Below are 26,956 nucleotides of genomic sequence, written 5' to 3' on the forward strand. Positions count from 1 at the left end.
TTATAGGATCAGAATGATTCTCCTTAATGTTCATTAACAGTGGCTTCAGAGTTCAATATTTAGTATAAAGGAACTTGAGAAGGAATGTTGAATGAATTCAACGCTTAAACTCTGTTCATTCTGCACATCACCATTTACTTTAAAATTACAACATTCATTAACTTAAATTCAAAGATCTGGCAATCTCCCAGAATGGAACTTTTGCCCACCTCATTGGTTTTGCAATATTGTATTGGGAAATTTGGAATTTCCTCATCAGTTTGTATTGTAGACCCTTTGAACATGGTTTCACAAATGCTACTTGGCTGACCTTCAAGCTGCCTACAATGAAACAGTGATGTTGAGAATTCATTATTTACAAGTTCTGTGACGTACTTTAGACCAATTTGTCCTGGCGGTTGCTGAAGTGAATTTTAGAGAATGGGACATATTAATATCATGCTCCCCGATGGATTGCACAAAGTGTGGACATTCAGCCCAAAGTACAATAGCTGAGCAGTCAAAACGACCCCATCTCAAATCTTGGATAGGTAGAAAAGATGGCATGGTAATATTTTGAAGAGGAATGGTGCAGTTCTCTCTGCCCCCTCAGTCAATGTTTCTCAAGCACTCTGGTCATTAACACTTTGCTTTAATTTTCATGGGAGCTTTCTGTGTTCAATTTGGTTGCCATCATTCCTACTTACAAAAGTTACCCTACCTCGAAGGTGCTGCATTGGCTGTAAGCAGCTAGGGCTGTACTAAAGGAGATACAAATTGTTTTGTGTTGTTGCACATCCTTTTTCATTTTTGATCTTCTAGAAATGATAATTTGGACACTATTTTGGTTCATTTTTGCCTCCAGTGTGAAGAACAAAGACTGTTTATCATCACTGCATAGATTTTACATTTAGCATTTTGATATTAGAATGCAGTGCAACAAAATGAATTTTGATTTAATCCAAGGATATTAATATTTAAAATTACACACAAACTGGAAATGTTTATGCAATTTTATAATGGGAAAGTTGCTGTTAAAAGAATCATGATCTATCACTGTACAAAAATGGGTTATGTTACCATTAGTTCTATGCTATAGGTTTCTTCCACATGAGTCGTGCTTTTTTTAAATTGTAACAAGATAACTGCTGTCTAGTTAAGGTAATGTATGGTCTCTGGTTCCACAATATGCAGTTATCTGCTGTAAACTATCCACACACCTTCTATGTAATGTCCCACTACTCATTTTTAGTAATCTCATTGAGGGTGTGTGTAAGAAAGTAGGGAGGGTCTGTGGTTTTAAAGATGCTCTTCCTTTATACAGTTGGCCTGCTCCCTAACTGAGGAATAAGCGGGAAAAAGTGATCTGAGTATTTAAGTTTTTGCAAGCCAGAACATGAGTTACCTAACAACTGGGTGGTGGCTGAGAAATTATGATTGCGAAACAGAAATGAAACATTGTGGGCTAGAAAGTGCACTAACAGCAATCCGCTCGAGCAAATGATTTGAGTATCAGAATTTTTAGTTTGTTCCATGATTTGGCATTACCCTAATGTTGCCAAGCAACCTAAGTAACAGTGGCTATTACAGCAGGCTCTGACTTGTGAATGGAGCTGCATATTTGTTCTAGGGGCAGGTACATTCAGGGTACAGGCAAGGCTGCTGGATGCGCCACTTAATATACCATTAGTAGGATCTGATTTACTTGCAAAGGCATGTCCTGAAATTCTGTGGTAAAATGTGATAGTCTGTTTATAGGAAGTCATTCAGATTTCTGCAATGCAAAGAGTAATGTTGCAGGATTGTTAATGTTGTAAGTCATTCTAGAACCTGTACAAGACCTGACAGTGTCTTTTGTGCCAGGGCTTTTTCAGCATTGTCCCTCTTCCATCATATTCAAAGCTTCTTTCCCCTAGGCTGCAAGAACTATAAAACTGGGACAAGCCTGCGGGGTCAAATGGTCTGTGCCTGAGCTGTAAATTAAATCAAATTTAAGGTGGGATTTGTAATTAAAATGGTTAGACTAATGTTTTAATTGGGTTGTAATATTCAATGTCTCTAATTGTATGATACTGAAAAATTGGACATATCCCAGCGAGTTGGGAGCCTATGTGTGTGAAAGGAAGTTGAATTGGAGAAGGTGAGAGATAAAAACAAACCTGGTTTTATATTGAGGAAACTGAGAGGCTTTTTAGGAAGGAATTTCAGAACTTGGAACATTGTGCTTAAAAACATCAGCAGTCAATGGAGGGGCAAAATGGATGTACACAGAAGGTTCAAGCTTAGGAATACAAATGAGCAAGGAGGTGGAAGTATTGAACTGGATAGAAATGAAACAGTCCTAGTAAATATATTCCAATATTTTCCATTGTGCCTTTTCTATTGCATAAAATAGAATCGAAATAAGTGCAATTGTTAAAGTAGTATTAAGGTCCTGCCTAAATTGGTGGATGGACTCAAATAAATTGCTGCGGAGTTGTGGATAACACAAGACAAACAAATCATGGAAAGAGAGTTAATTTTGTTATGGTCTTAACACCGATAATGAGCAAGAGGAAAATCAAGCCTGTTTTTCCTTAAACACAGTCTAGTGAATTATCATTGGTGATTACAGCTACCAAGGATAGGTTTTAATTTTCGCCAGAAAGAGCTGATTCTTTGTTTTGATTCTTCCAATAACTTTCCACAGATTTCAAAGAGAAAGGTGAGATACTAGGATGTTAGGACAACCACTCCCATGCAACAGAATTTCACCAAATTTATCATTTTCCACACCCAATGCTCCCAAGAAAAAACCCTGAGCATTAGGTGGGTAGGATTGGATTAATGGTGATTGTACACAAATGCATGTCGCACACTACCCCATGCTGGTTTAGTTTGGTTTAGACATGCAGCATGGAAACAGAGCCTTTGTCTCATCGAATCCACACCGACGATCGATCACCCATTCACATGGGTTTTATGTGATCCCACTTTCTCATCCATCCCCTACACAATAGGGGCAATTTACAGCAGCCAATTAACCTACAATATGAACGTCTTTGGGATGTGGGTGGAAACCAAAGCACCTGGAGGAAATCCACATGGACATAGGGAGAATCCAAGGTCAGGATCATCATGATTCCTGACTAGAATTCTCAAGGCATCTTGACTAAATCTAAATTCCAGAATAAGCTATGTAAATGAATATTTTAGAATCTATTTGTATCAGAGAACCTGCAGGAACTAAACATAATTAGTTTTATTCAAGGACATTTGATTTTTTTTCCGCCCAACATAATGTGAAGAATTCCATGTGGATATGGGACCAGTGCAGTTCCCACAGTAGAATTGTTTTAAGTTTTCCACAGTTGAACTTTGTTTAAGAGTTATTATCAAATACATAAGAAAAGCTTCTTTCAAGTAAAATTTGGGAATCTAGTTTTTGGGAGAGAGCCAATACTGCAAGCTTTGACATTTTTTGGAAATGCTTTAAGTAAGTGCTTTAAGTAGGCTCCAACTTTAGTTATATTAATAAATATTCAGGGTTTTGTGTTGTAAATGAAACAATTTTACACGACTGCAGAAAGCTACTGTGCAGGGGGATCAGGGTGTCTTTGTACCTGAAACACAAACACTGTGCAGGTACAGCAAATAATTAACAAAGACAAATGGAATGCTAGCTTATTTTTCCCCCCAAATGAGATGAAGTGTAAAATAAGGAAGTCTTGTTACAATTTTACAGAAAATAGGTGAGACCACACCCAGATTTTCAAGTACAGATTTGAAGACTTTTTATAAAGAGGATTATACTGATATTGGAAGTAGTTCAGAGAAGGTTCGGCAGGTTGATTGCTTAAATGTAGGGATTATTAAACGAGGAAAGATTGGCTTTATACTCATTGAAGTCTAGAAGATTAAGAGCTGAGATCTTAATGACACATAGGATTCCAGGGGTCTTAACAAGTCAAAAGGATGTTTTTCTTTTTGGGCAAATTCAGAGTTAGATAAAGAAATGGATGGCATAGTGGTGTAGGTCTGCATTGTCACCAACCACTCTGGTTCGATCCTGATCTGCAGTGTAGCTGACAGAGCTTATATATTCTCCCTGTGAGCTGGTTTCTTACAGGTGCTTTGATTTCTTCTTGCATCCCAAAAATATGCTGGTAGGGAAATTGGCTACTGTAACAACACTTCCTCCTCGATAGCCATCAACGCAGGAGCACTTCAAGGTTGTGTGTTCATTACCCTGCTCTCTGCTTTACTTGTTCAATACCCATGACTCTGCAGCCAGACACAACTTCAACGTAACCTTTCAATTGTTAGACAATGCCACTGTTATAGGATGAGTAACGAGTAAGGATGATTCAGAGTACAGGAGTGAGAATGTTGCAAGGACAATGTCACCAATACCAACAAGCTACTTGTTGACATCAGGAGGGGAAAGCCAGGGAAGATCTATCCTTGGTCCAGCACACTGATGTAATCACAAAAAATGCCTATACTTCCTGAGAAGATTGAGGAGATTTGGCATGTCGCCAAATACTCCATCAAACCTCTACAGATGTACAGAAGAGAACATACTAGCTGATTGCATTGGTAAATCGAATGCCCAAGATCGAAGGAGGATGCTGAAATGGTAGACACTGCCCGGTCCATCTTGGGAGCAGACCTCCCCACTGTCGAAGGGATATACAGGAGGAGCTGCCTTAAGAAGGCAGCAATTACATCAAAGATCCCTGGCCACGGTCTCATCTTTCTATTACACAGAAACATAGAAAATTGGTGCAGGAGTAGGTCATTTGGCCCTTTGAGCCAGCACCACCATTCAATATGATCATGGCTGATCATCCTAAATCAATACCCCGTTCCTGCTTTCTCCCCATATCCCTTGATTCCTTTAGCCCTAAGATCTATATCCAACTCTCTCTTGAAAACATCCAGTGAATTGGCCTCCACTGCCTTCTGTGGAATATTACCATACCATACCATCAAAAGAGGGTACAGGAGTCTGAAAACTGGTTCAACAACAGCTTCTTCCCAGAAATCATTGGGCTCGTGCACTCTGCACAACATTAACCACAACCCTATCTCAGCAACTATGACCTACTATGGACTTTGGTTTTGTTGCACTATCATTGTCTCTTTACCTAGTACTACTGATTAACATTATTATTGATTATTATGTATTTACCTCTGTGTCATTGCGTTAAAGGGCTGTAAATCTGCAACAAGTAAACATTTCATTAAAGGTTACAAAGTGTTGCAATTACTCAGGGGGTCAGGCAACATCTCTGGAGAACATGAGCAGGTGACGTTTCGGGTCATAACGCTTCTTCAGACTTCCTAAGGATTTTGTCATTCTTTTTTCAGCACCTATGACAATTAAACACTCTTGACTATTAAATTGCCCTCAGTGTAGGTGGATAGCAACATAATCAGGAGGGTGCATGGGTATGTGAGATAGGATAGGTTACAGGGAAGTAACTGAGTGAATGGGTTGTCCAGCAACCCGGCATGGACCTGATGGTCCTTCACCTCAGTGCATTAGAGTGCCAACTACTGGGCATAGGATTAGCTAGAAAGGGAATCAGTCCCAACTGTACTGTAACCAGCAAGCTGATTGTCATGTTCGAAATTTTAAGAAATGGGCTTCCAGTTGAACATTATGGTCTAGAAATTCCAGTCCATACAAATGCCAGATGTCTATGCTTAGGGGGTGCTGAAGACCATTGGGCAACCTGCACCCGTCCCACTTTAAGCTCAATGTTGTGCCTGACCGCAGTAGGGAGAAGAGGCAGGTAGACAATGGATAATAATCAGGGTCTGGGGTCAGGCAGCAAACAAGGTAATCTGTACGAGGTGAGCTGTCTGTAAGATGGAAGAATTGGGTCCAGAAGGTAGTTTTTAAAGAAAGAAGAGGATCGGATAAAGTAACTAGAGGCAGAGGGGATGAGGGTGGTGGATGGGAATTGTGATTTGCAACATGTGACTTTACAATATTGGGACAATTTCTAGATGGTCAGTTTGTGTTGAGTGACTCGTTTCAATGAGTTTGGCACCTCTGTCAGTGGGGTTGTTGGAAGCAAGATCATGTTGCTGTAGTCTTGAAAGATTAAAGGTACGTTTTGGACCTACCATCCAGTGTCTAGCACTACTTTGTTAGAATTTAGTTCCACAGCAGTAGCCAATGCTGGTCGACAACTAGGTACAATATCCTCACAGTGCTCTAAAGGAACTTTGCAGTAGAAATGATGTGATAGCATGCGTGACTGATGCATAAATTGTGTCATTTGTGTGAAGATGAATTTCTCCAGAAAAAGGAAATGGGCTGAACTTCCAGAGTACTATGAATTCAGCCAACAATTAGTCGTTATTATATTTATATTATGGGAAAAATCAATTTTCAATGACATAGTGCTGAAGAAAAGAACAGAACTATTGTGATTGAATGTATCAGTCCACGAAGGATAAGTAGCTAGTTTTTGGTCCTAACTAACTCCAGCCCTCTACTGAACCACTATCAAGTTGCTCAAAACCTTCGCTATCCTGTTTGGTCCTGAATGTGTTTTCATATGTATAAATATAAATGGTACATTAGTTGACACCATAAACATCAGGCTTATGACATTTGATTTTGGCTACAAGTGTTGTGAAAAGAGATATTTTGTTTCGGTGTTGTCTCTCCTTCAAGTGATATTGGCCAGACTGCAAAGTATCAATGTTCTAATAACCTCCCTTTTACTCTTGTTGAAACAGGACTATTTTTAATTGGCCAGAATCTGAGTAACCGGATTTTAAGTTCTCACGAATGTTATCAAAGAAGTAAGAACATAGAACATAGAAAAGTGCAGAACTTGCCCCCCCCCCCCCTTAAGCAATGCCCTCTAGTTTTTGACATAAAAGGTTATGACTGTCTAGTTTATCTAATTTCATTTTCTTCTATCTGGAGCCTAATCTCTGGCAGAGTTCGAGTAAACATATTGTAAATACTAATGAGTTACATTTAAAGCTGGTAGTGTTGGTGTTTTCCATAGTGCTTTCCTTTAATCCCACAGCACTCTTTTGTCATTTTTACACTGGTTCCAGATGGACTTTTGATTACCTGCTTGGTGTAGTAGCATCTTAAATGTTTCATTCCAGCGAATAAAGGATTTGATAGTGTGCACACCAACAAAACTAATGAGCACCACTCTGGGGTAGAAAATACCAAAGATTGTAAACTCTCAACTGTTATTGTCAGACAGTGGTTTCCTGTTTTCCCATTCCTGCCTTTGTTAAATAAATGAGCAAATCTACTACCATTCGATCAGCAGAAATTAGTCCACAAGCTTCAGTGTTTTGGAAAATAATAACTGGAGAATCCATGTATAGCATATCTTTCAAAGCACTGGTATGCAGGTCATCAAGTCCTTGGGAGTTATCAGTTTTAGGGCCATTCATTCATGCACCAGTATTATTATTGTGCACTAATTCTTTCTGTCTCTGTAATTGGGCATAAAGCAATTCATCATGGACTGATTTTGTGAATGGTGATGTTGCATCTGAAAACATCAGGGCAACCAAGCATATTGCAAAACATAAACATTTTTACCTTTACAAGGTCACAGTTTTCCACTCTATGTTTCTTAACAAAACTTACATTTATCATACGATCAGTTCAATTGTCTCTTGAATCTGAACCCTGAATCGACTAATTGGTGATAAAATTTGGAACCTAGATTTATGGTTGGTTTAGATTGGGTAAAGTAGGTTTTTTGCCAACTACAACTACAGGAGATTTAGAAATGTTTGACTATGTCCAAGAATTCTATAAGCAATAGTTTCTTCACCCATCAAATTAAATCTAAATACTTAAAAGAAATATATGAATGCTTTGGATACACATTTTCAACTGAGTTATCTTCTGAAAACTATCTCTCAGACATTGATAACCTCTTAGACATCTTCTACTTTAAAGTCAGAATTTATATTTGAAGCACTTGCCATTTTTCTTTTATATTGTGCCTTGCTTCTTTTTTTACTCTGAGCTCTGTGCTTCCTGGATTGCCCAGTGAATTATAGAATGATCTAGGTGTAGTAACCTTCACCATAACTTTGATTCAAGATGAAGTGTCTCTGCAGATCTTGCTAAAGTCTTAACATTCATTTAATGCATGAATTTGGCAACCACATGGTCAAAACTAAAAAAAATATGTGGGTAAATTATGCATACTGCAGTTAAAATAAGGGAACAATCCAACTTTACTTCACCTTCTTGCAATATTCATTGATGTCATGACTTCAGATGTTCCAAAGTACTTTACAGCTAACATAGATGAGGTTCTGGTAGCAGCACAGTTGACACTGGAAAAGCATCCACAGCCCTAGACCCTAGATCCAGAGACATGAGTTTAAATCAAAATATTACTTGATGAAATTATATTTGTACAACTAAATCAATCTATAACAGAGAGTTAGTATTTGTAAAGGTGACTATGGACATTATTGTTATTTTAAAACCCATATGGTTTACTCATGGGCTCATACCTATTAGTCCTATATTTAATTCATTAGAGCTCCTTACAACAACCTCTCCCAACCTTTGATGACAAAGGCAATAGATGCTCAGTTCTTTCGCACTCAGTACGTTCCTGTACATATTACCATTCCTGCTTCATCTGAGGAAAGATGAAGCAGGAATGTTGCATCTGAGGAAAGCAGGTAGCCGATTTGTGTGCAATCAGCACTCATAAGCACAAAGGTATCTTGATTTGTTCTTTTTTTTTTGTAGCCCTGATTTTGTATTCCAGTACTGTAAATTTCATTTCCAAAACCACTGTTCAAATTCCACTCACCTATTTTGTTTAGAGACCTACTGAAATACTGCCATTGACAAGGCCACCACTATCAACATCTTTGAGATGAGTATTGATCTGAAATTGTAAGTGGGCCAACCAGATAGTCATAGTGATACAGCATGGAAACAGGCCCTTCAGCCCAACTTGCCCACATTGGCCAACATGTCCCAGCTACATTAGTCCCACATGCCTGTGTTTGGCCCATATCCCTCTAAACCTGTCCTATCAATGTACCTGTTCAACTGTTGCTTAAACGTTGGGATAGTCCTTGACACAACTATCTCCTTTGGCAGCTCATTCCATACACCCACCACGCTTTGTGTGAAAAAGTACTCCTCGGATTCCTATTAAATATTTTCCCATTCACCTTAAACCTATGTCCTCTGGTCCTCGATTCACCTACTCTGGGCAAGAGACTCTGTGCATCTACACGATCTATTCCTCTCATGATTATATACTCCTCTACAAATCACCCCTCAACCTTCTGTGCTCCAAGGAATAGAGTCCCAGCCTACTCAACCTCTCCCTATAGCTCAGACCCTCTAGTCCTGGCAACATCCTCATAAATCTTCTCTGCACCATTTCCAGTTTGACAACATCTGTCCTCTAACATGGTGCCCATAACTGAACACAACACTCTAAATGCAGCCTCACTTCAAAACTTATACAACTGCAATATGACCTCCCAAACTCTATACAATACTTTGACTGACAAAGGCCAATGTGCCAAAAGCCTTTTTGACCACCCTATCTACAGGTGACTCCACCTTCAAGGAACCATGCACCTGCACTCCTAGATCCCTCTGCTCTACAACACCCCCCAGAGCCCTACCATTCACTGTGTAGGTTATGCCCATGTTAGACTTCCCAAAATGCAACACCTCACATTTCTCTGTATTAAATTTCATCAAAGATCCCTCAGCCCACCTGGCCAATCGATCAGGATTCTGCTGCAATTTTTCACAACCATCTTCACTATCTGCAAAACCACCCAATTTTGCAAAATCTGCAAATTTGCTAATCGTCATGTATCTCATCCAAATCATTGATGTAGATGACAAACAGTAATGGGCCCAGCACCGAACTAAGGCACACCATTAGTCACAGGCCTCCAGTCCGAGAAACACACTTCCACCATCACCCTCTGCTTCCTTCCTTGATGCCAATTACTGACATTACTTACCATCACCCGGCGGGGTCACAACATCAGAAGCCGGGATCGCTTCGGCGCAGAGGGAGAATAAGAAGGGAAGAGACAAAGACTTAAGACTTTTGCCTTCCATCACAGTGAGGAGGTGCCTGGTGAACTCACTGTGGTGGATGTTAATTTGTGTTTATTGTGTGTTTTTGTCATTTTTACAATATGTAGGACTGCAAGGCAACGAAATTTCGTTCAGACTGCAAGGTCTGAATGACAATAAAGGCTACTTTAATACTTTGATCTTTTTGATCTTTGATTTTCTATCCATTCGGCTATCTCTCCCGCATCCAATAGGCTCAGTTTTAATAGCCTTAAGGTATCAATGGATGTTACATTATTTGATGAAGTATTTTGCAAATATCAATGAAGAGATTGCCTTGTCAGTTTCCAAATGAAATCTCTTAATGATCTCTCACTGTAAACCAGCAGCCAATCCTTCTTGACAGATGTTGTTTATTTGATTACTCTAGGGAGGTTAAAGAGTTTTTAAGATTAGATGTCTTTTGAATTAACTACACAATTAGCTACTTCTCATATTCCATACCTCATGAGGATGTTTGGATTTCTGTAACTAATTTATTTATCTTGAACATTTAAAACATTAATTTATGGGATAACTTGCATAAAAACACATTTCTGTAAGTCATGGGGAGCCCTTGTACTGGAATTCATTTGGCCAACAGCACTGAAGAATAACTTGAAGACCACAATTACCGCAAGTCAAGAGAGTCAACTCCTTAAAGTCAGTTGTGGTAAACAATGGCATTGACTATGATATCGACATCCTGTGAGTGAATTACATATTCCCCCAAAAATGCTTCAAGCAGATTTCAGTATATTGCTCATAATACATCCCAGCCACTGCATAAGATATCAAAAGCAAGCAGTGCTGTCCTGTGGAGTTTGTTAGCAATCGACATCTGTTGAATACATGGAACATGAGTTTTAAAAAAATAACTTTAAAGGAAACTAACTGTTTTGATTGCTTTCCATTATATACTTGCCAAAGGTGCAGAATTAGAAGAGATAACAAGGGGAGAGAGAGTGAGAATATGAAGGTTTTAAAGGTGAACTCAGGATTTTATGTGAATGCATGGAGGCATGAGATACATCGGAGGCGAGCATAGATTGGATAGATGTTTTTTATTGTCGGTGTACAGATATGAAGTATCGAACCCGTGCTGAATAAGTTATTTACCTCCATACTGTATTTCCAGTCAAATGTTCACCTATTAAATTTAATTTAGTGTTTTATGCATGCAACAAATTACTAATTTTATTGCATATAATTTTATGGCATACTAATATTTATTTTAAATATGTTAAAGGAATTCTTTGGTGTGATATCACTAAAATGCATTTTGTAGTGTTTTACAAGATTTTCTGCTGAATGCTTTTCAGCTTGGCATACAAGATACTATTTTAACCTGCATTATCCTACCTGAAATGATCAATTTCTTTTGATTTATCTTTGATTCTTATTGATAGAATTCCAATTATCTTGATGCTCGTAGATGATCTTAAACTTCTTGATGTCATGGAAGTCATTCTCTTCCATGTTGGCAAACATCAATGTTGCCAACTGCCAATGTTGGCAAAGATTTGCATTTTCGGAATTAATAGGTATAATATTTTTTCCAGAAGTACAATATGTTACTTCTTTGCTAACTTGCAAGAAAATACATGTGCTGGCAATCTGTACCAAAAGCAGACAATGCTGGAAATAGTCACCAATTCAGGCAGTATCTATGGAGGTAGAATCAAAGATGAAATTAAAGGTCAGTGATCTTAAAGTACACAGAACTGATTTGGGACAAGTGTGGATTTAGTGAAATGGAGGAAGGAATAGTGAGAACAAGATGGCGTGTTTAAACAGAAACCTGAACCGATTCCTCTGAGATGTTGATCTATGGATATATATCACATCAAAGGGGACTTCAGTCTCAGGAAGGGTCACAATCCAAAAAGTCAGATGGATTTCAGAGATCCTGCCTGACCTATTGAGTTACTCCAGATCTTTGTGGCTTTTTTTGTAAACCAGCATCTGCTGTTCCTTGTGTCTCAAAGGAGACTTGGATAGTTTTAGTGCAAATTGTGTGAAGAATTATTTTAAAGAAAATTATGGCTTGCCTTACAATATTGAAAATAATAATTTAGAATTATTTCAGTATCAATACTTTGAACTTTAATTAAATGTATAGTTTTAATATTTTCCGAAATGCCAGATTTTGCATGTCAGCTCACCCTTGAGGCTACATTTATTCCTTAGTGGAATCTATTCTGCAAATTAAAGGTGTGATTCTGGTACCTGTAAAGATTTCATTGGTTTTGGGAAATTACTTTACGACTAATCATGACCTCTGAAGTGAGCTTTCTAAATGAAGGAACTGTATTTTTATTGCAGTGATACAATTTTCTGCACAAAGGGAAGAGTTAAAAAGGTACATCTGAATAGAAAATGGTTTGACCACTAGCCTTGTTTGCAGTTCAAAGTACAGTCTTATTTGATTGCACATTTTCCAAACCCAAAACCAACTCCATTTTATCAAAGCACATTCAAAGTATAAAGTTCATTGACACTCCTTGCTGGAAAAAATTATTTACTACAACGTATATGAATGTATATCGATAGGTTTTAGAAGATATAGAGGGAAATATTTTATTGCTATCTCTCTTAAAATACAGGTGCATTTCTATTTCATGATAGTCACAATTTGTGTTCTTTGGATAGGATGCCACAGATCGATTTATTTTTTTAGTGTCACTATTTCGAAATCTGAGCTTCTGCATAGACCGTCTGAAAAAGGTTTTGCATGTGTTCATACAAAAACATGCACAAGCTGGTCATTAGTTAGCTGTTTCATGAAACAGGCATTGCAGTATTTGCTAAAATGGCAACTACATTAGAACCTGAGAGAGAAGCTGTAAGCCTCTGACATTATCCATGTATTCCCTTCAAAAATTGTTTGGCTGATTTGGTGGTGATTCATGTTCTGCCTGACACACATCTCTTGATTGCTTGTCCTTTTAGTTTTTAGTGATTAGTTTTAGAGAACAGGGTCTTCAGCCTACGAGTCCACTCCGACCATAGATCACGCGTTCATTCTAGTTCTATGTCATCCCACTGTCACGTCCTTTCCCTACACACTGAGGAAAATTTATTGAGGCCAATTAATTTACAAACCGACCAGTCTTTAGGATGTGGGAGGAAACTGGAGCACCCGGAGGAAACCCACATGGTCACAGGGAGAACGTGCACTCGAGGTCAGGATTGAGCTCGGGTCCCTGGCACTGTGAGGCAACATTGCAATGCTGCCCATTTGTACTGAGGTTTGTTGATGAGGATAATGTGGATCCAGTGACTTGCCCACAACTGGGAGTAGGTCAGGAAGTGGCAGAGGTTGGGTAGACTTGGAGTTGGTCCCATCACACTATTTATGCTGGGCCCTCTGTGCTTCAGACAGATGGACTTATGGTTCCCGTTGCCATCCCAAACGCTCCTCCATTTTAATCGGCTATGATCCAGAGTTTCCCACAAAATCAGTGGGGTTGTTACACATTTTCAAGGTGGCTTTGAGAACGTCCTTCTTTCAATCCTTTTCCCTCTGTCTTCCTGGTAATCCCTGGCCATGACGCAGCCTAGAGTACAGTGTCTAGTTCATGAATCCAATATTGGGCATGTAGCAATGTCATCTGAATATCAAAACTGATAGGATGGAATTAGGGCCTCACAATGCTGAAGTTAGTCTGGGAGAGGACATTGATATCAGTTGCGTTCATGAATTATGCTGTTGAATTTGGAAGATTTTATGGAGGCGGAGATGGTGATAGATCTCCAGTGCTTCCTGGTGCCTCTGTTGGTAGCCCAAGTCTCAGTGGCATACAAGATGGCTGCAGTCACTGCTACTGAGCTGGGTTGCAGTCTTGAACTTTGTCTATTTTCCTCAGTTGACAAAACGATGCCATTGTGAACTGTTTTTATCCATTCTCAACTCTTTACTTTCCCTTTGCTTTACTACTAGTCTTCCTGAGAATGAAAATGGTTTATTATGATTATTATGTGTACCAAGGTACAATAAAAACTTTGCTTTGAATGCTATCTAGGCAAATCGTACCAGGCATGATTATACTAATTGGTGCAAAAGATAAATTATACAGAGTGCAGAATATAGGTGAGAGAGAAAAGATTTAATAGGAACATGAGGTGTAACTTTTTCACACGGAGGATGGTGGGTAAATGGAATGAGGTGCCAGAGAAGGTAGTTGAGGCAGGTACATTTAAAAGACATATGGACAGGTACATGGATCAAGAAATGTATAAAGGGTTATGGGGCAAATGTGGGCGTGGGACTAGCATAGATGGGGCATCTTGATCAGAATGGGTAAGTTGGGCCAAAGGGCCTGTTTCTGTGCTGTATGACGCTAGTGTTCCAGCCAGAGAGAAAATGCAGATTTACAAAAGTACAAATGCCATAATTAGGTAGATTTGAAGTTCAGGTCATTCATCCCCAGCTAATGAAAGGTCCGATCAAGAGTCTGCGAACAGTGAAGAAGAAGCTGTTCTTGAACCAGGTGGTGCTTGATTTCAAGCTTGATCATGATAAGCTCTTCATAGATGCAGGTTTGTTTTCACGTAATCTGCAATAAGAACTTTATGAATCTTGTTTTGATATGCTGAATACATTTAATAATAAACTGAATACATACATGCCTTATTTCCCACTGTAAAAGGTGCTTTTAACTCCTACTCAACACATCAAAGCAGTCAGGCAATCCCAGCTCAACTTTGCTGCTTAAAAATCGAGCAGCCTAACTTTTTTGTGACATTAATCTGTAATATGTTGTTTTCAGTTTCAACGCTTAATTCACAACAACTTCTGAGATGCTTTCTGTACTCGGGGTACAATAAATAAGATTTGTCCAATGGCTATTATTGAAAAAGGCCCAGAAATCCAATAATTTTGTGTCTTTTTTGGCAAAATGTGATTGATAGATTTAAAAAAAATAAACTGGATAACAGCTGTAAAATGTAGACACAAAGAAATGCAGTTGATGGTTTACAAAAAAAAGACACCAAAGTGCTGGATTAACTCAGCAGGTCAGGCAGGATCTGTGGAGAACACAGGTACTGATTGTAGTTGGAGGGAGAGGTGAGGAGTTTGGCAAAATGTTGGACAAGGGGATAATAGTCTTTGTGCCTTCTATTGGAGCACATGCGAATGATCTGAATCCATGTGCAATCCCTAAATGTGGGTTCCCATGAAACTGAATCATGGATATAATTATATCCTGGGTGTGGAAATCTCAAAAAATCTGTCCTTTGATTTTGTGCCATGTCTGGTTATCAAGTATTACTGAGTATTAAGTTATTATACGATTGATTAATGCAATTACACACAATAAACGTACAATAATGTTCATGTAAAGCTGCAGCAAGTAAGAATGTTATTGTTCTGTACCTGGAGCACATGTCTCATGAGCATGTACGTTTAAATATTTCAAACCATCTTGATATTTTTGCAAGATTTCCCAAGTATGGTAACTAAATACTATGGTGATGGAAGGGGCAGGTATAAGGATATACAATGCATTACTGAGCTGGAACTCTAAGTGAATAGTAAAGACATACTGGTCAAAAGAAGTAGTTGCTTAATCAATTATCTTCCCTTTCCTAGTACCCAGCTTCAAATAGTTATCCATTGTCCTCTTCAAAGCTGTTATGAATTTTGCTCTGAAGAATCGTACATCAAACTAAGGGCTAATCAATATCAGACCATTCCTTCAAAAGGAAATCGAGTAACATTACTTCCGATATGCTTTGGAGGCAGAAGGGGAAATAATTCAGTCAACAGGAAGATACTAGTTTTGAAGTGAAACCACATATACTGTACTCCTTGGTTTGAAATGGTTTATTTAATGTCTGCAGCTCAACTGTGAAGGAAATCAGGCTATTGTGCTTCATTCATTTATGCAGCCTCAAAGGATGCTTAACCATTTAAAGTATTTTTACTAGAGCAGTAAAGATCATTGTGTATTCTATAGCAGACCAATGTCTGCAGTTTAAAAAAACATTATGGCTTTCCATTCTTTTACAATGCTTTGGATGTGTGAAATAAAAAAGCAAAAGCAAGGCCAGAACGAATACAAGATAGTGAAAATACAAATGTATAAATCAAATATTTATTTTCCTCCATGCAACCATCATTGTACATTTTGTCTTGTCTGTTTTAGGCCAACAGACCACAAAAGCTGCACCGATCCTTATTTTCCATTGACGTGGAAGAGTCTGACATCTATTCTGAAGAAGGTGATGATGATGATTTCTACTCTGGCTCTGGGTCTGGATCTGGATCTGGATCTGGTGGTGAGTGTTTATCATATTTTTCCTCGACATTTTTCTATTTTTTGTTGTTTTTTTTTTTGTTTTGGAATTTGAATACAAATAATATTTAGCCAGAGCCAACTCTTCTTAACATTCCCACCAAGTCAAAATGTGGGATAAGAGCTGACATGATGGGCTATGCCATGGCAGGTAGGAAATCACTTTGTGACAGCCACCCTCTCTTCCCCACTTCACCATTTCCTCCAGCACAGAGAAGGCACCTTTTTCCCCCCCCCAACAGCTGACTGGCTTTGGACAAGGATCAAGTTGGAAAAAGTGCAGAGAGGATTTACGAGGATGTTGCCAAAACTCGAGGGCCTGAGCTATAGGGTGAGGTTGAGCAGGCTAGGACTCTATTCCTTGTAGCGCAAGAGGATGAGGGGTGATCTTATAGCGGTGTACAAAATCATGAAAGATATAGATCGGGGAGGCACACAGTCTCTTGCCCAGAGTTGGGGAATCGAGAACCAGAGGATGTAGGTTTAAAGTGAGGGGAAAATTATTTAATAGAAACATGAGGGGTAAATTTTTCACACAAAGTGTGGTGGGAGTATGGAACGAGCTGCCAGAGAAGGTAGTTGAGGCAGGTATTATCGCAACATTTAAGAAACATTTAGGGAGGCATATGGATAGGACAGGTTTACAGGGATATGGGTTAAACGCAGGCAGGTGGGACTAGTGTAGATGGGACATGTTGGCTGGTGTGGGCAGGTTGGCCTGTTTCCACACTGTTTGGCTCTCCGACTCAGTATATTGCACCACTAGTTTCAAACTGTGTGTAAACCACCAACATTGTGTAAGTGCAGAAGAATGTACTGTGATTCTCTGTGTGGAGCAGGGTCGACAAAAGGTTAAAAATAAATAAATTGGAATTCCTAGGTAGACAAAAATGCTGGAGAAACTCAACGGGTGAGGCAGCATCTATGGAGCGAAGGAAATGGGCAACATTTCAGGTCGAGACCCTTCTTCAGACTGATGTGTGGGGGGGGGGGGGGGGGGGCGGGAAGAAGAAAGGAAGAGGTGGAGCCAGTGGGCTGAGGGAGAGCTGAGAAGGGGTGGAGAAAGTAAGGACTACCTGAAATTAGAGAAGTCAATGTTCATACCGCTGGGGTGCAAACTACCTAAACGAAATATGAGGTGATGCTCCTCAAATTTACGGTGGTCCTCACTCTGGCCATGGAGGAGGCCCAGGACAGAAAAGTCGGATTCGGAATGGGAGGGCGAGTTGAAGTGCTGAGCCACCGGGAGATCACGTTGGTTATTGCGAACCAAGCGGAGGTGTTCGGTGAAGCAATCGCCAAGCCTACGCTTGGCCTCACCGATGTAGAGCAGCTGACATCTAGAACAGCCGATGCAATAGATGAGGTTGGAGGAGGTGCAGGTGAACCTCTGCCACACCTGGAAAGACTGCTTGGGTCCTTGAATGGAGTCAAGGGGGGAGGTAAAGCGACAAGTGTAGCATTTCTTGCGGTTGCAAGGGAAAGTGCCCGGAGAGGGGGTGGTTCGGGTGGGCAGGGACAAATTGACCAGGGAGTTATGGAGGGAGCGGTCTCTGCGGAAAGCAGACAGGGGAGGAGATGGGACGATGTGGCCAGTGGTGGGATCCCGTTGGAGGTGGCGATAATGTTGGAGGATTATTTGTTGCATGTGACGCTGGTGGGGTGGAAGGTGAGGACAAGGGGGACTCTGCCCTTGTAATGAGTGGGGGGGGGATGGGGAGTGAGAGCAGAGTCACAGGGTATAGAAGAGACCCTGGTGAGAGCCTCATCTATTGGAAAAGAGGGTAACCCCCGTTCCCTGAAGAATGAGGACATCTGCGTTGCCCTGGCGTGGAACACCTCATCCTGGGAGCAGATGCGGCAGAGATGGAGGAATTGGTAGTAGGGGATGGAGTCCTTACAGGAAGCAGGGTGGGAAGAAGTGTAGTCCAGATAGCCATGGGAGTCAGTGGGTTCCTTTTCTTTTATATGGCCTTAAGGTTTGGTTTTCTTTTCACCTTGATGCAGTATCTGGGGACAAGGATTCCACATCTGGTGCATTGAAAAACTGGGTATTATGTTTCCTTTCGACCATCTGTGGAGGATAAACAAGATTAAGCGCCAATAATAAATTGCACAGCTGCAATAATGCTAACGAGATGCTTATTAGTACTTTAGTCATTTAATAATTTCCTGCTCGATGTTTAGTTAATTATACATAGAGTCCCACAGCTCTGGCCCAACTCATCCATACCGATCAAGATGCCTTAACTAGAACTGGTCCCAATTGCCTGCATTTAATCCATATCCCTCTATCCCTATCAATGTACCTGCCCGTGTCTTTTAAATGCCTCAAATACGTCCTCTGGCAGCTCATACAATACACCCACCATCCGCTGTGAAAATGTTGCCCCTCTGGTTTCTATTAAATCTTTCGCCCCTCACCATAATCCTATGTCCTCTGGATTTTGATTGCTCTACTCTGGGGCAGACAAATCTGTCAGGATCTGGATTCATAAAGAAAATTAGTCCATGACACCATGTCAATTCCCCTCAAGATTTTTATACACCTCCATAATATTGGGCAGTCACGGTGGCGCAGCGGTAGAGTTGCTGCCTGAGAGCGACTGCAGCGCTGGAGACCCAGGTTCGATCCCAACTACGGGTGCTGTCTGTATGGAGTTTGTACGATCTTCCCGTGACCTGCGTCGGTTTTCACCGAGATCTTCGGTTTCCTCCCACATGCCAAAGACGTAGAGGTTTGTAGGTTAATTGGCTTGGTAAATGTAAAAAAAAATTGGCCCTAGTGGGTGTAGGATCATGTTAATGTGTGGTGATTGCTGGTCGGTGCGGACTGGGTGGACCGACGGGCCTGTTTCCGCGCTGTATCTCTAAACTAAACTAAAAAAAATCATTCCTTATTCTCCAGCGCTCCAAGGAATAAAGTCTAGCATGCCCAATTTCTCCCTATAGCTCAGTATCTCAAATCCTGGCAACATCCTCATAAATCTTCTCTGCACTCTAAGAGCACTCTTTGCAGTAATAAGGCTAAGCATCTGGAAGGATGGACTAATTTTCTTTATGAATCCAGATCCTGACAGATTTGTCTGCCCCAAAGTTTTGATTATAGTGGAGTTTTATTTTAATGGAGAGAATCCAGTGTCGTGATAGTGTTTGGACTACAGGGTAATGACAAACTCTACCACCACCAGGTGATAGGGAAGCCCTACCCTTCCACTACCTGCAGAGCAAGCAGCTCCTTCAGATAAGGATGGAGACAGGAATCAGCATGTATCAATCAATTTGAGAATTTTGCACCTGAAGTGGATATTAGTCTAACTGGCCCTTGTTCTGGTTTTGTTTGCAGGTGGCTTTATGCTGAAACAAGGCTCTTTCATTGCAAAGTTGACAACAGATTTCCCGACTGCTCCTTCAACATCTTCAAGCAGTCCGCTTTCTTCAAGCCAAGTAACTGTGACTGACAACCCACGCCAAGGTGTCGTGAAAGATTTGAGCACAATACCAGTGCTTCCTGATTTGCGAGCTGTTGACACCACTACTGATGCCATAATGACCAGCCGTATGCCTTCCACCACCATTTCAAAAGGAACCAGAGCTAATCATTTCATGCCACGTATTGTTGACATCAAGCACGACACAACTGTTGCTGCTCCTCATATGAGTAGTGCTGGTCCTAAAGTTCCAAGCATGTTACCCGATCATACAAATGCTATTATCAAGGATGAATCCTTCACTGTGTCACATGTGGTTGCAGAACATGAAAATGAAAAAGCTACAACGGTAAACACAAAAGTTGCTCTAATTGAAGAGGTGAGTTTCGCAAACAAATAGTTTATGATGCTGATTTAGCCCTGGGAATTATTCCCCATTATTTCTTAAAACAGCAGTCACATGATTGTTTCTGTTCACTGAGTAGAGAGTTCACTTACTGAAAACTACTTCTGTCTTGTTTCAAACAACAACTCTGGTGAGAAAGCCACTCTTAGCAAGTTGAACATTTTGTCTAAATGTGAATATTTATTTCAAATGCTAAAATATATTTTGTCAAAGTATTCTTAAAGTCATGTAAAAAAATATCAGCAAAACAATGATTGTTGTTAAATTCTTAAGCAATCTTAACTGATTTAATTAGGTTGTGGTGATGAAGACTGTGGAACCGGTAAACAGTCTATTTGAAGAGGATGACATTTTCATCAATGATGAAACAGCGAGGCCAAATGGTCGGAACCAAAATCCCATTCAAGATCACCAAGGTTCGGTGAAGCCACCAAACGAAAGCTACATGCAAGACTTCAGTAAATCGGGCAGTTTTCTCGAAAGACGTGAATTATTGGCAGGTATGTATTTTTCATTTTCTACAGCAACTAATTGAAATCAGCTCTGGAAATCAAGCTATTTGGGGAGAAAGCAGGAACGGGGTACTGATTTTGGATGATCAGCCATGATCATATTGAATGGCGGTGTTGGCTCGAAGGGCCTAATGGCCTCCTCCTGCACCTATTTTCCATGTTTCTATATGCAGATAAATTGCAAAACGTGCAAAACTGCCCATGATTCATCAGCGCCTGCAAAAAAAATATATTGAGATTTTCTTCTGAAGACACGACATTTCAAATGTTAACAATTTCTTCCTATCATTGTTGAAGTACCACCGTTTCTTTCCACCGTTTCTTTCTTGACTTTGTGTTTTTCTTTATTGTCAAATACATATCTATAATCCAAACGATAGTGAGCATTCACCTTATCTATGCTCTTCATGATCTTGTACACATCTAAAAGGTCCTCCTGTGCTCCAGAGAAAAAGGTCTGAGCCTATCCAGCTTCTCACTATAGCCCGTTGTCCACATAACATCCTGGTGCATATCTTCAGTACCCTTTCCAACTTCATGACACTCTTCCTTTTGCTAGGTGACCAGAACTGCACATAGCACTCCAAGCATGGTCTTAACAATGACTTGCACAGCTGTATCATGATGTCTCAACGTTTGTACACAATACCCCTCCCAATGAAGGCAAGCGTACCAAAGCGGGCCTTCCTAACCACATTGTCCATCTGACTTGCCAATGCACTCCAATGTGAGTGAATTAGTGAGATGTGCCAGCTGATTTAGTTCAAAGTTTTATCATTTAATTTCTACCTAACTATTCATGATTTGGGAGGAATTTTTGCATATTTAGTTTAGTTTTCGTTTTTTAGTTTAAAGATAAAGTGCGGAAACAGGCCATTCGGCCCATTGGATCCACGTCGACCAGTGATCCCCGCACATTAACACTATCCTACACACACTTTTTATATTTACCAAGCCAATTTAACTACAAACCTATTAGTTTATTTTAGATAGACAGCATGTAAACAGGCCTTTGGCCCACTGATCCCACACTGACCATCGATCACCCACTTTTGCATTTTACACAGTAAGGGCAATTTACAGAAGCCAATTGGCCTATAAACCTGCATGTCTTTGGAATGTAGGGGAAACCAGAGGATCCAAAGGATACCCTTTCCAGTCACAGGGAGAACACACAAACTCTGCACAGACAGCACCCATAGCCAGGATTGAATCTGGGTCACTGTCACTGTGAGGCAGCAGTTTGACTGCTGTGCCACTGTGCCGCCCACATTTGTAACTCCAAAGTTAGTTATATCCTTCCTTTGGTATGGAGACTAAAATAGTTCACAGCATTCGAGTTGCAGTCTTCCCAATGAAATTGTAGTAAATTCTGTAACTGCATGTTAACTTTTTGCGGTTTGAGTGCGAGGATATTCATACCTCAACAGTACCAAATCTCGCATAATTTTAAAAAAAAAGAAATTTTTAATTACCACATCAACCTTTTATAAAAGTTAGACATAACTTTCCTGCTTTTATACATTTCATTCCCGTTGATGAAGCCATAATTGTGCATGGCTTAACAAACATTTTCTCAACCTTAATTAATAATTAAAACCTCTTTTAATTATTTGTGCATAAATACCTTGGGTTTCTTTTTTTACATCCCTTTTGGAATAGTACATTTTATTCTATCTTGCCTCTACTTGTTCTTCCTACCAAAATGCATGACTTCTTATTTCTCCACATTAAAGTTAATCTGCTCATTTCATCAGTATATTTATGGCCTGGTGCAATCTTTCACTTCCTGTTTGTTGTTCATAATAGTGCCAAGTTTATGTGTCATCTACAGAATTAGTAATTACCACTTGCACCCTGGAGCCTTGGCCACGAATATAGAGAAAACAAGTAATGGCCCAATGCTAAATCTCTGGGAAACACTGCCATTTGCAGAGAGTTGTGGATGTAGCCCAGGCCATTACACAAAGCAGCCTCCCATCTAGTCAACTTCATCCATACTTCACGCTACCTCGGAAACCAGCCAACATAATCAAGAATTATTTTTGCCCATATCATTTCATTTTCTCCCCTCTCCTAATGTGCAGAAGATAAAAAAAATTAAAATAATAAAACATGTACTACCAGATTCAGGAACCACTTCTTTCCTGATGTTATCTCATTAGCTCTGAAAAGTTACGGTGTAGACACGAGCTTCCAACCAACCTCATTGTAGACCTTGCATTTTCCCTGTAACTGTAACACTATAAACTGCATCTTGGTATTTTTCTCTTTGTGTTACCTGTTGTACTTGTGTATGGCTTGATTGCACATGTATAGTATAATTTGAGTGGATAGCATGCAAACAAACCTTTTCACTGTATCCTGCTACACATGGCAATAATGAACCAATATGATTATATATTTATCTCCATTCCAAAAAATCAACCGTTCATCACAACCCTCTGCAATCTGTCACTTTGGCAACTTCATTTCCATGCAATCTATGTTCCTTTTATGTTATATACTTAAACTTTGCTGATAGCCCTTTTTTAAGTCACCTTATCAAAACTTTGGAAGTCGTTGCACGCATTAATAATAAATCATCTTCATGAGCTCTGTCTGTTGTATTAAAAAACTTTATTAAATCGGTCCTAACTTTATCAAAAAGGTTTAACATGATATTTCCTCAAGAAATTCATGCTGGCCTACATTTACTTTGGCTAATCTTCTTGATCAACTTTTTCAAAAAATAACACAATTCATTTAGTTTAGTATTCACTTTGGCAACATTATAATGCTCTCCCTTTAAAAAAATCTTTTAAATTATTTTTGAAAACTGATGGAATCTGAAGAAGGTTCAACCTGAAACATGACCTATCCATGTCTTCCAGAGATGTTGCCATTGAGTTACTCCACTATATATATGTCCCTGTCCCTGTCTCCCCCCACCCCCCCCCCCCTCCCATGTGTGATATCCTTTAACACTTTTATTCATCATTCCAAATGCACTATCTTTAAACTCCTGTTAATTCTGACTGCAAACCCTTCCAAGCATTTGTATTTCAATTTCTAAAGCTAATTTATGTTGTGCGGCACTTATTTTCTGCTATTAGATTCAAAGGACCAGTAGAACAGGAAATATCGATGACAATGATTACGTGGTGATAGACCTGATGAATAATATGTGTGTACTGAATTACATATATTGTGGTTGAAACAACTCGCTGTATTACTTTTGCTAGGGCAGTGTTCAATAATTGTGACATTTTCTGTGGCTATTATAATTTGGAACATAACTTATTATTACAAAATCCACTGAGGTGATTAATAACTATTTTTGTTGTTCCTTTTAAGCTGCTGTGGTTGGAGGACTTGTGGGACTCATGATCGCTGTCCTGCTGGTAGTATTGTTGGTATATCGGATGAAGAAAAAGGATGAGGGAAGCTATACTTTGGATGAAGCAAAGCAGCCAAATGGAGGCTACCAAAAGCCAATAAAACAGGAGGAGTTCTACGCCTAAATATGTTTTTAAAGTTTTGCATTATACCTTTATGCCAAAAGAACAAGTTTTATTTTTTTCCTACTTCTTGCCTGCATTAGAAATTGAATCAGAAAATTGCCAGTCTAATTTCTATCGCCATGACAATTGTACTTTCTGACAGTTCTCAGACAGGCAGAGATAATGCATTTGTTTAACAGGAAGCATTGCAATTTGGCTTCATTGGTGACAACTTTCATTTTAATTTTTATATTCTCATGGATAGCTGCCTTGTGAAACATTAGGGTAAGCAAAGTTAGGCTTTTATTTTGAACCTAAATAAATCAGTTGGGAATCTGCAAAGTTACATTGTAAAGCTGCAATATGACTACACATGTAAATTTTTATAATGTAAAAATATTTACTAAATGGGTGGGAGATAGATGACAAAGAGATACTTGTATTGATATGATTTCAAATTGTATGAAAGCTTAAGGTGTGTATCTAATAATATAGATATAGACAATAGACACCTTTGGCTACACATTTGTTTATATTTTGTGTTGTACTATGTAGCTAATTGAGAAAATACATAACCATTTTAACGAACTGACACTAATTTTAACAATTGCTCCAGTTTTAAGACAACAGAAGGATTAATTGAAAAATTATGTCCTGAAAAGGTAATTAATCAATGACGGATGGCAAGAATAGATGAATGTTTCTAGAGTTACATATATTTTTGATCCCGATGCTTTTTTGCCTTATTTCTGTCAATAATATGTTTTCATAATATAATCAGCCACTGAAGCACCTGACCTATTTTAGAGAGCTGGACCTCTGAGTTTGTAAAAGATTAATTATGGGCAATACCCTCCCAGGTCTGCCACCATTTTACATAGATAGGTGTTTGTTTTTTTCCTGATCTTCACTTTTCTTGGTGATCTAACTCAACTAAATAAAACTTACACAAAGTGCTGGAGTAATTCAGCAGGTTGGGCAGCCTTTCTGAAGAACATGGATAGGTGACCTTTCAGGCCAGGACATCTTCTACAGACTGATTGTGTGTGTGGGGGGGGGGGGGGGGGGGGGGGAGGGGCAGCTGGAAAAGATATAGGGGCAGGAAAAAGCCTGGCAAATGATAGGTGGATTCGTGTCTAACCATCGCATTATCAAACACCCCATACCTGTATCCACCCATCGCTTGTTATGCTTTATTCAGCCCACTCCTCCACTAGCTTTCTACCTCCCCTCCAGCCAGTCTGAAAAAGGGTCCCGACCCAACGTCACCTATCCATCTTCTCCAGGAATGCTGCCTGACCCGCTGAGTTACCCCAGCATGTGCCTTTTGTTTTTGTAAACCAGCATTTGCAGTCCCTGCAACTCTAAATAAAACGTTTCACTTTTTTTTCCAGATATTTCTTTTGTCTGATAAATGTCGGCATGCTTGTAGTAAGCAGTCCTGCAGTGTAGCCAGTTTATGCTGAGACTTTGAAAGCTCCTCAATTAGAATAATTTACTGAATGTGACAAAGCATAAAAAAATAGTCATGCACCTTTCTGCATAGATCAATACATATGAGCTGAACCTTGGCATAATCTTGCCTTTGCAGGAGATTTTTCTTTTTTCAGCTGCTCCTCTATTCCTACCAAGTTTGATGAGAATTCTGCATTCCCAATTTGTTCTTTTTAACATCTTGTAATTTAAAACTGTAGTGAAATTTTGAACAAATGATTTATAACCAGGGATATGTGCCTTTTGGTATCTTCCAATTAATGCCATTTAATTTAAATTAGTCTGTGAAAGTTAGCTGTGGTCCTAACCTGGCTCCTCTGCAGTATGAAATCTGCACAACATTTAGAAGCATAGAAAATAGGTGCAGGAGGAGGCCATTCAGCCCTTCGAGCCAGCACCGCCATTCATTGTGATCATGGCTGATCGTCCCTTATCAATAACCCGTGCCTGCCTTCTCCCCATATCCCTTGACTCCACTAGCCCCTAGAGCTCTATCTAACTCTCTCTTAAATCCATCCAGTGACTTGGCCTCCACTGCCCTCTGTGGCAGGGAATTCCATAAATTCACAACTCTCTGGGTGAAAATGTTTTTTCTCACCTCAGTCTTAAATGACTTCCCCTTTATTCTAAGACTGTTTCCCCTGGTCCTGGACTCGCCCAACATTGGGAACATTTCTAAGGTAACAACGTTTAAAAGATATAATTATTTTTGTACAACAGAAATAGTGGCCAAATTTTTGAATTGAACCATTTGTAACTACCGAAAACGTCAATTATCAAAAGATTTGGTTGAACACAGGGTTTATGAATTAGTGAGTTCTTCCACAAGTGTTGAAATACTGTATGTCTTAATGTTTTCTATTTATTATCTGTGCTACTTCTAATTGTATCAAGCAATAAAGGCACTCTGGCACACTAATTACTGTGATCTGTGAATGTGATAGGACCCATTTGATGGAAACTCTGAAATTAAATGATTTGGAAGCTCTGAAAAGATGTGCATCTTGTCCATCTCCTTAAATGTGGTATTAGTGCTAGTGAAGGTACACAAAAATGCTGGAGAAATCTATGGAGCAAAGGAAGTAGGCAACGTTTCGGGCCGAAACCCTTTTTCAGACTGATGGTGGGTGGGGGGGGGGGGGGGGGGGTGGGAGGAAAGGAAAAAGGAGGAGGAACAGTTAGAGAGGAGGTTGTGAAACTGTCTCCGGAGGGAGGAGGAGAACTTCTTCAAAGTAGGCATACCTTGAGGAG

General features: G+C 39.7%; 1 protein-coding gene across 1 annotated transcript in view; it reads left to right on the forward strand.

Moving 5' to 3' along the window:
* The window catches only part of sdc1 (syndecan 1), a 43,940-nt gene extending 17,241 nt beyond the window's left edge, over positions 1-26,699 (forward strand). The window contains exons 2-5 of the mRNA XM_033021511.1: positions 16,231-16,363; positions 19,727-20,190; positions 20,513-20,717; positions 24,066-26,699. Of these exons, the coding sequence (XP_032877402.1) occupies positions 16,231-16,363; positions 19,727-20,190; positions 20,513-20,717; positions 24,066-24,232 (969 nt within the window). The 3' untranslated portion in view covers positions 24,233-26,699. The remainder of the gene's footprint in view (positions 1-16,230; positions 16,364-19,726; positions 20,191-20,512; positions 20,718-24,065) is intronic.
* Positions 26,700-26,956: the final 257 nt, after the last annotated feature.

Source organism: Amblyraja radiata, chromosome 5 (genome assembly GCF_010909765.2).
Source record: "Amblyraja radiata isolate CabotCenter1 chromosome 5, sAmbRad1.1.pri, whole genome shotgun sequence".
Classification (NCBI taxonomy): Eukaryota; Metazoa; Chordata; class Chondrichthyes; order Rajiformes; family Rajidae; genus Amblyraja; species Amblyraja radiata.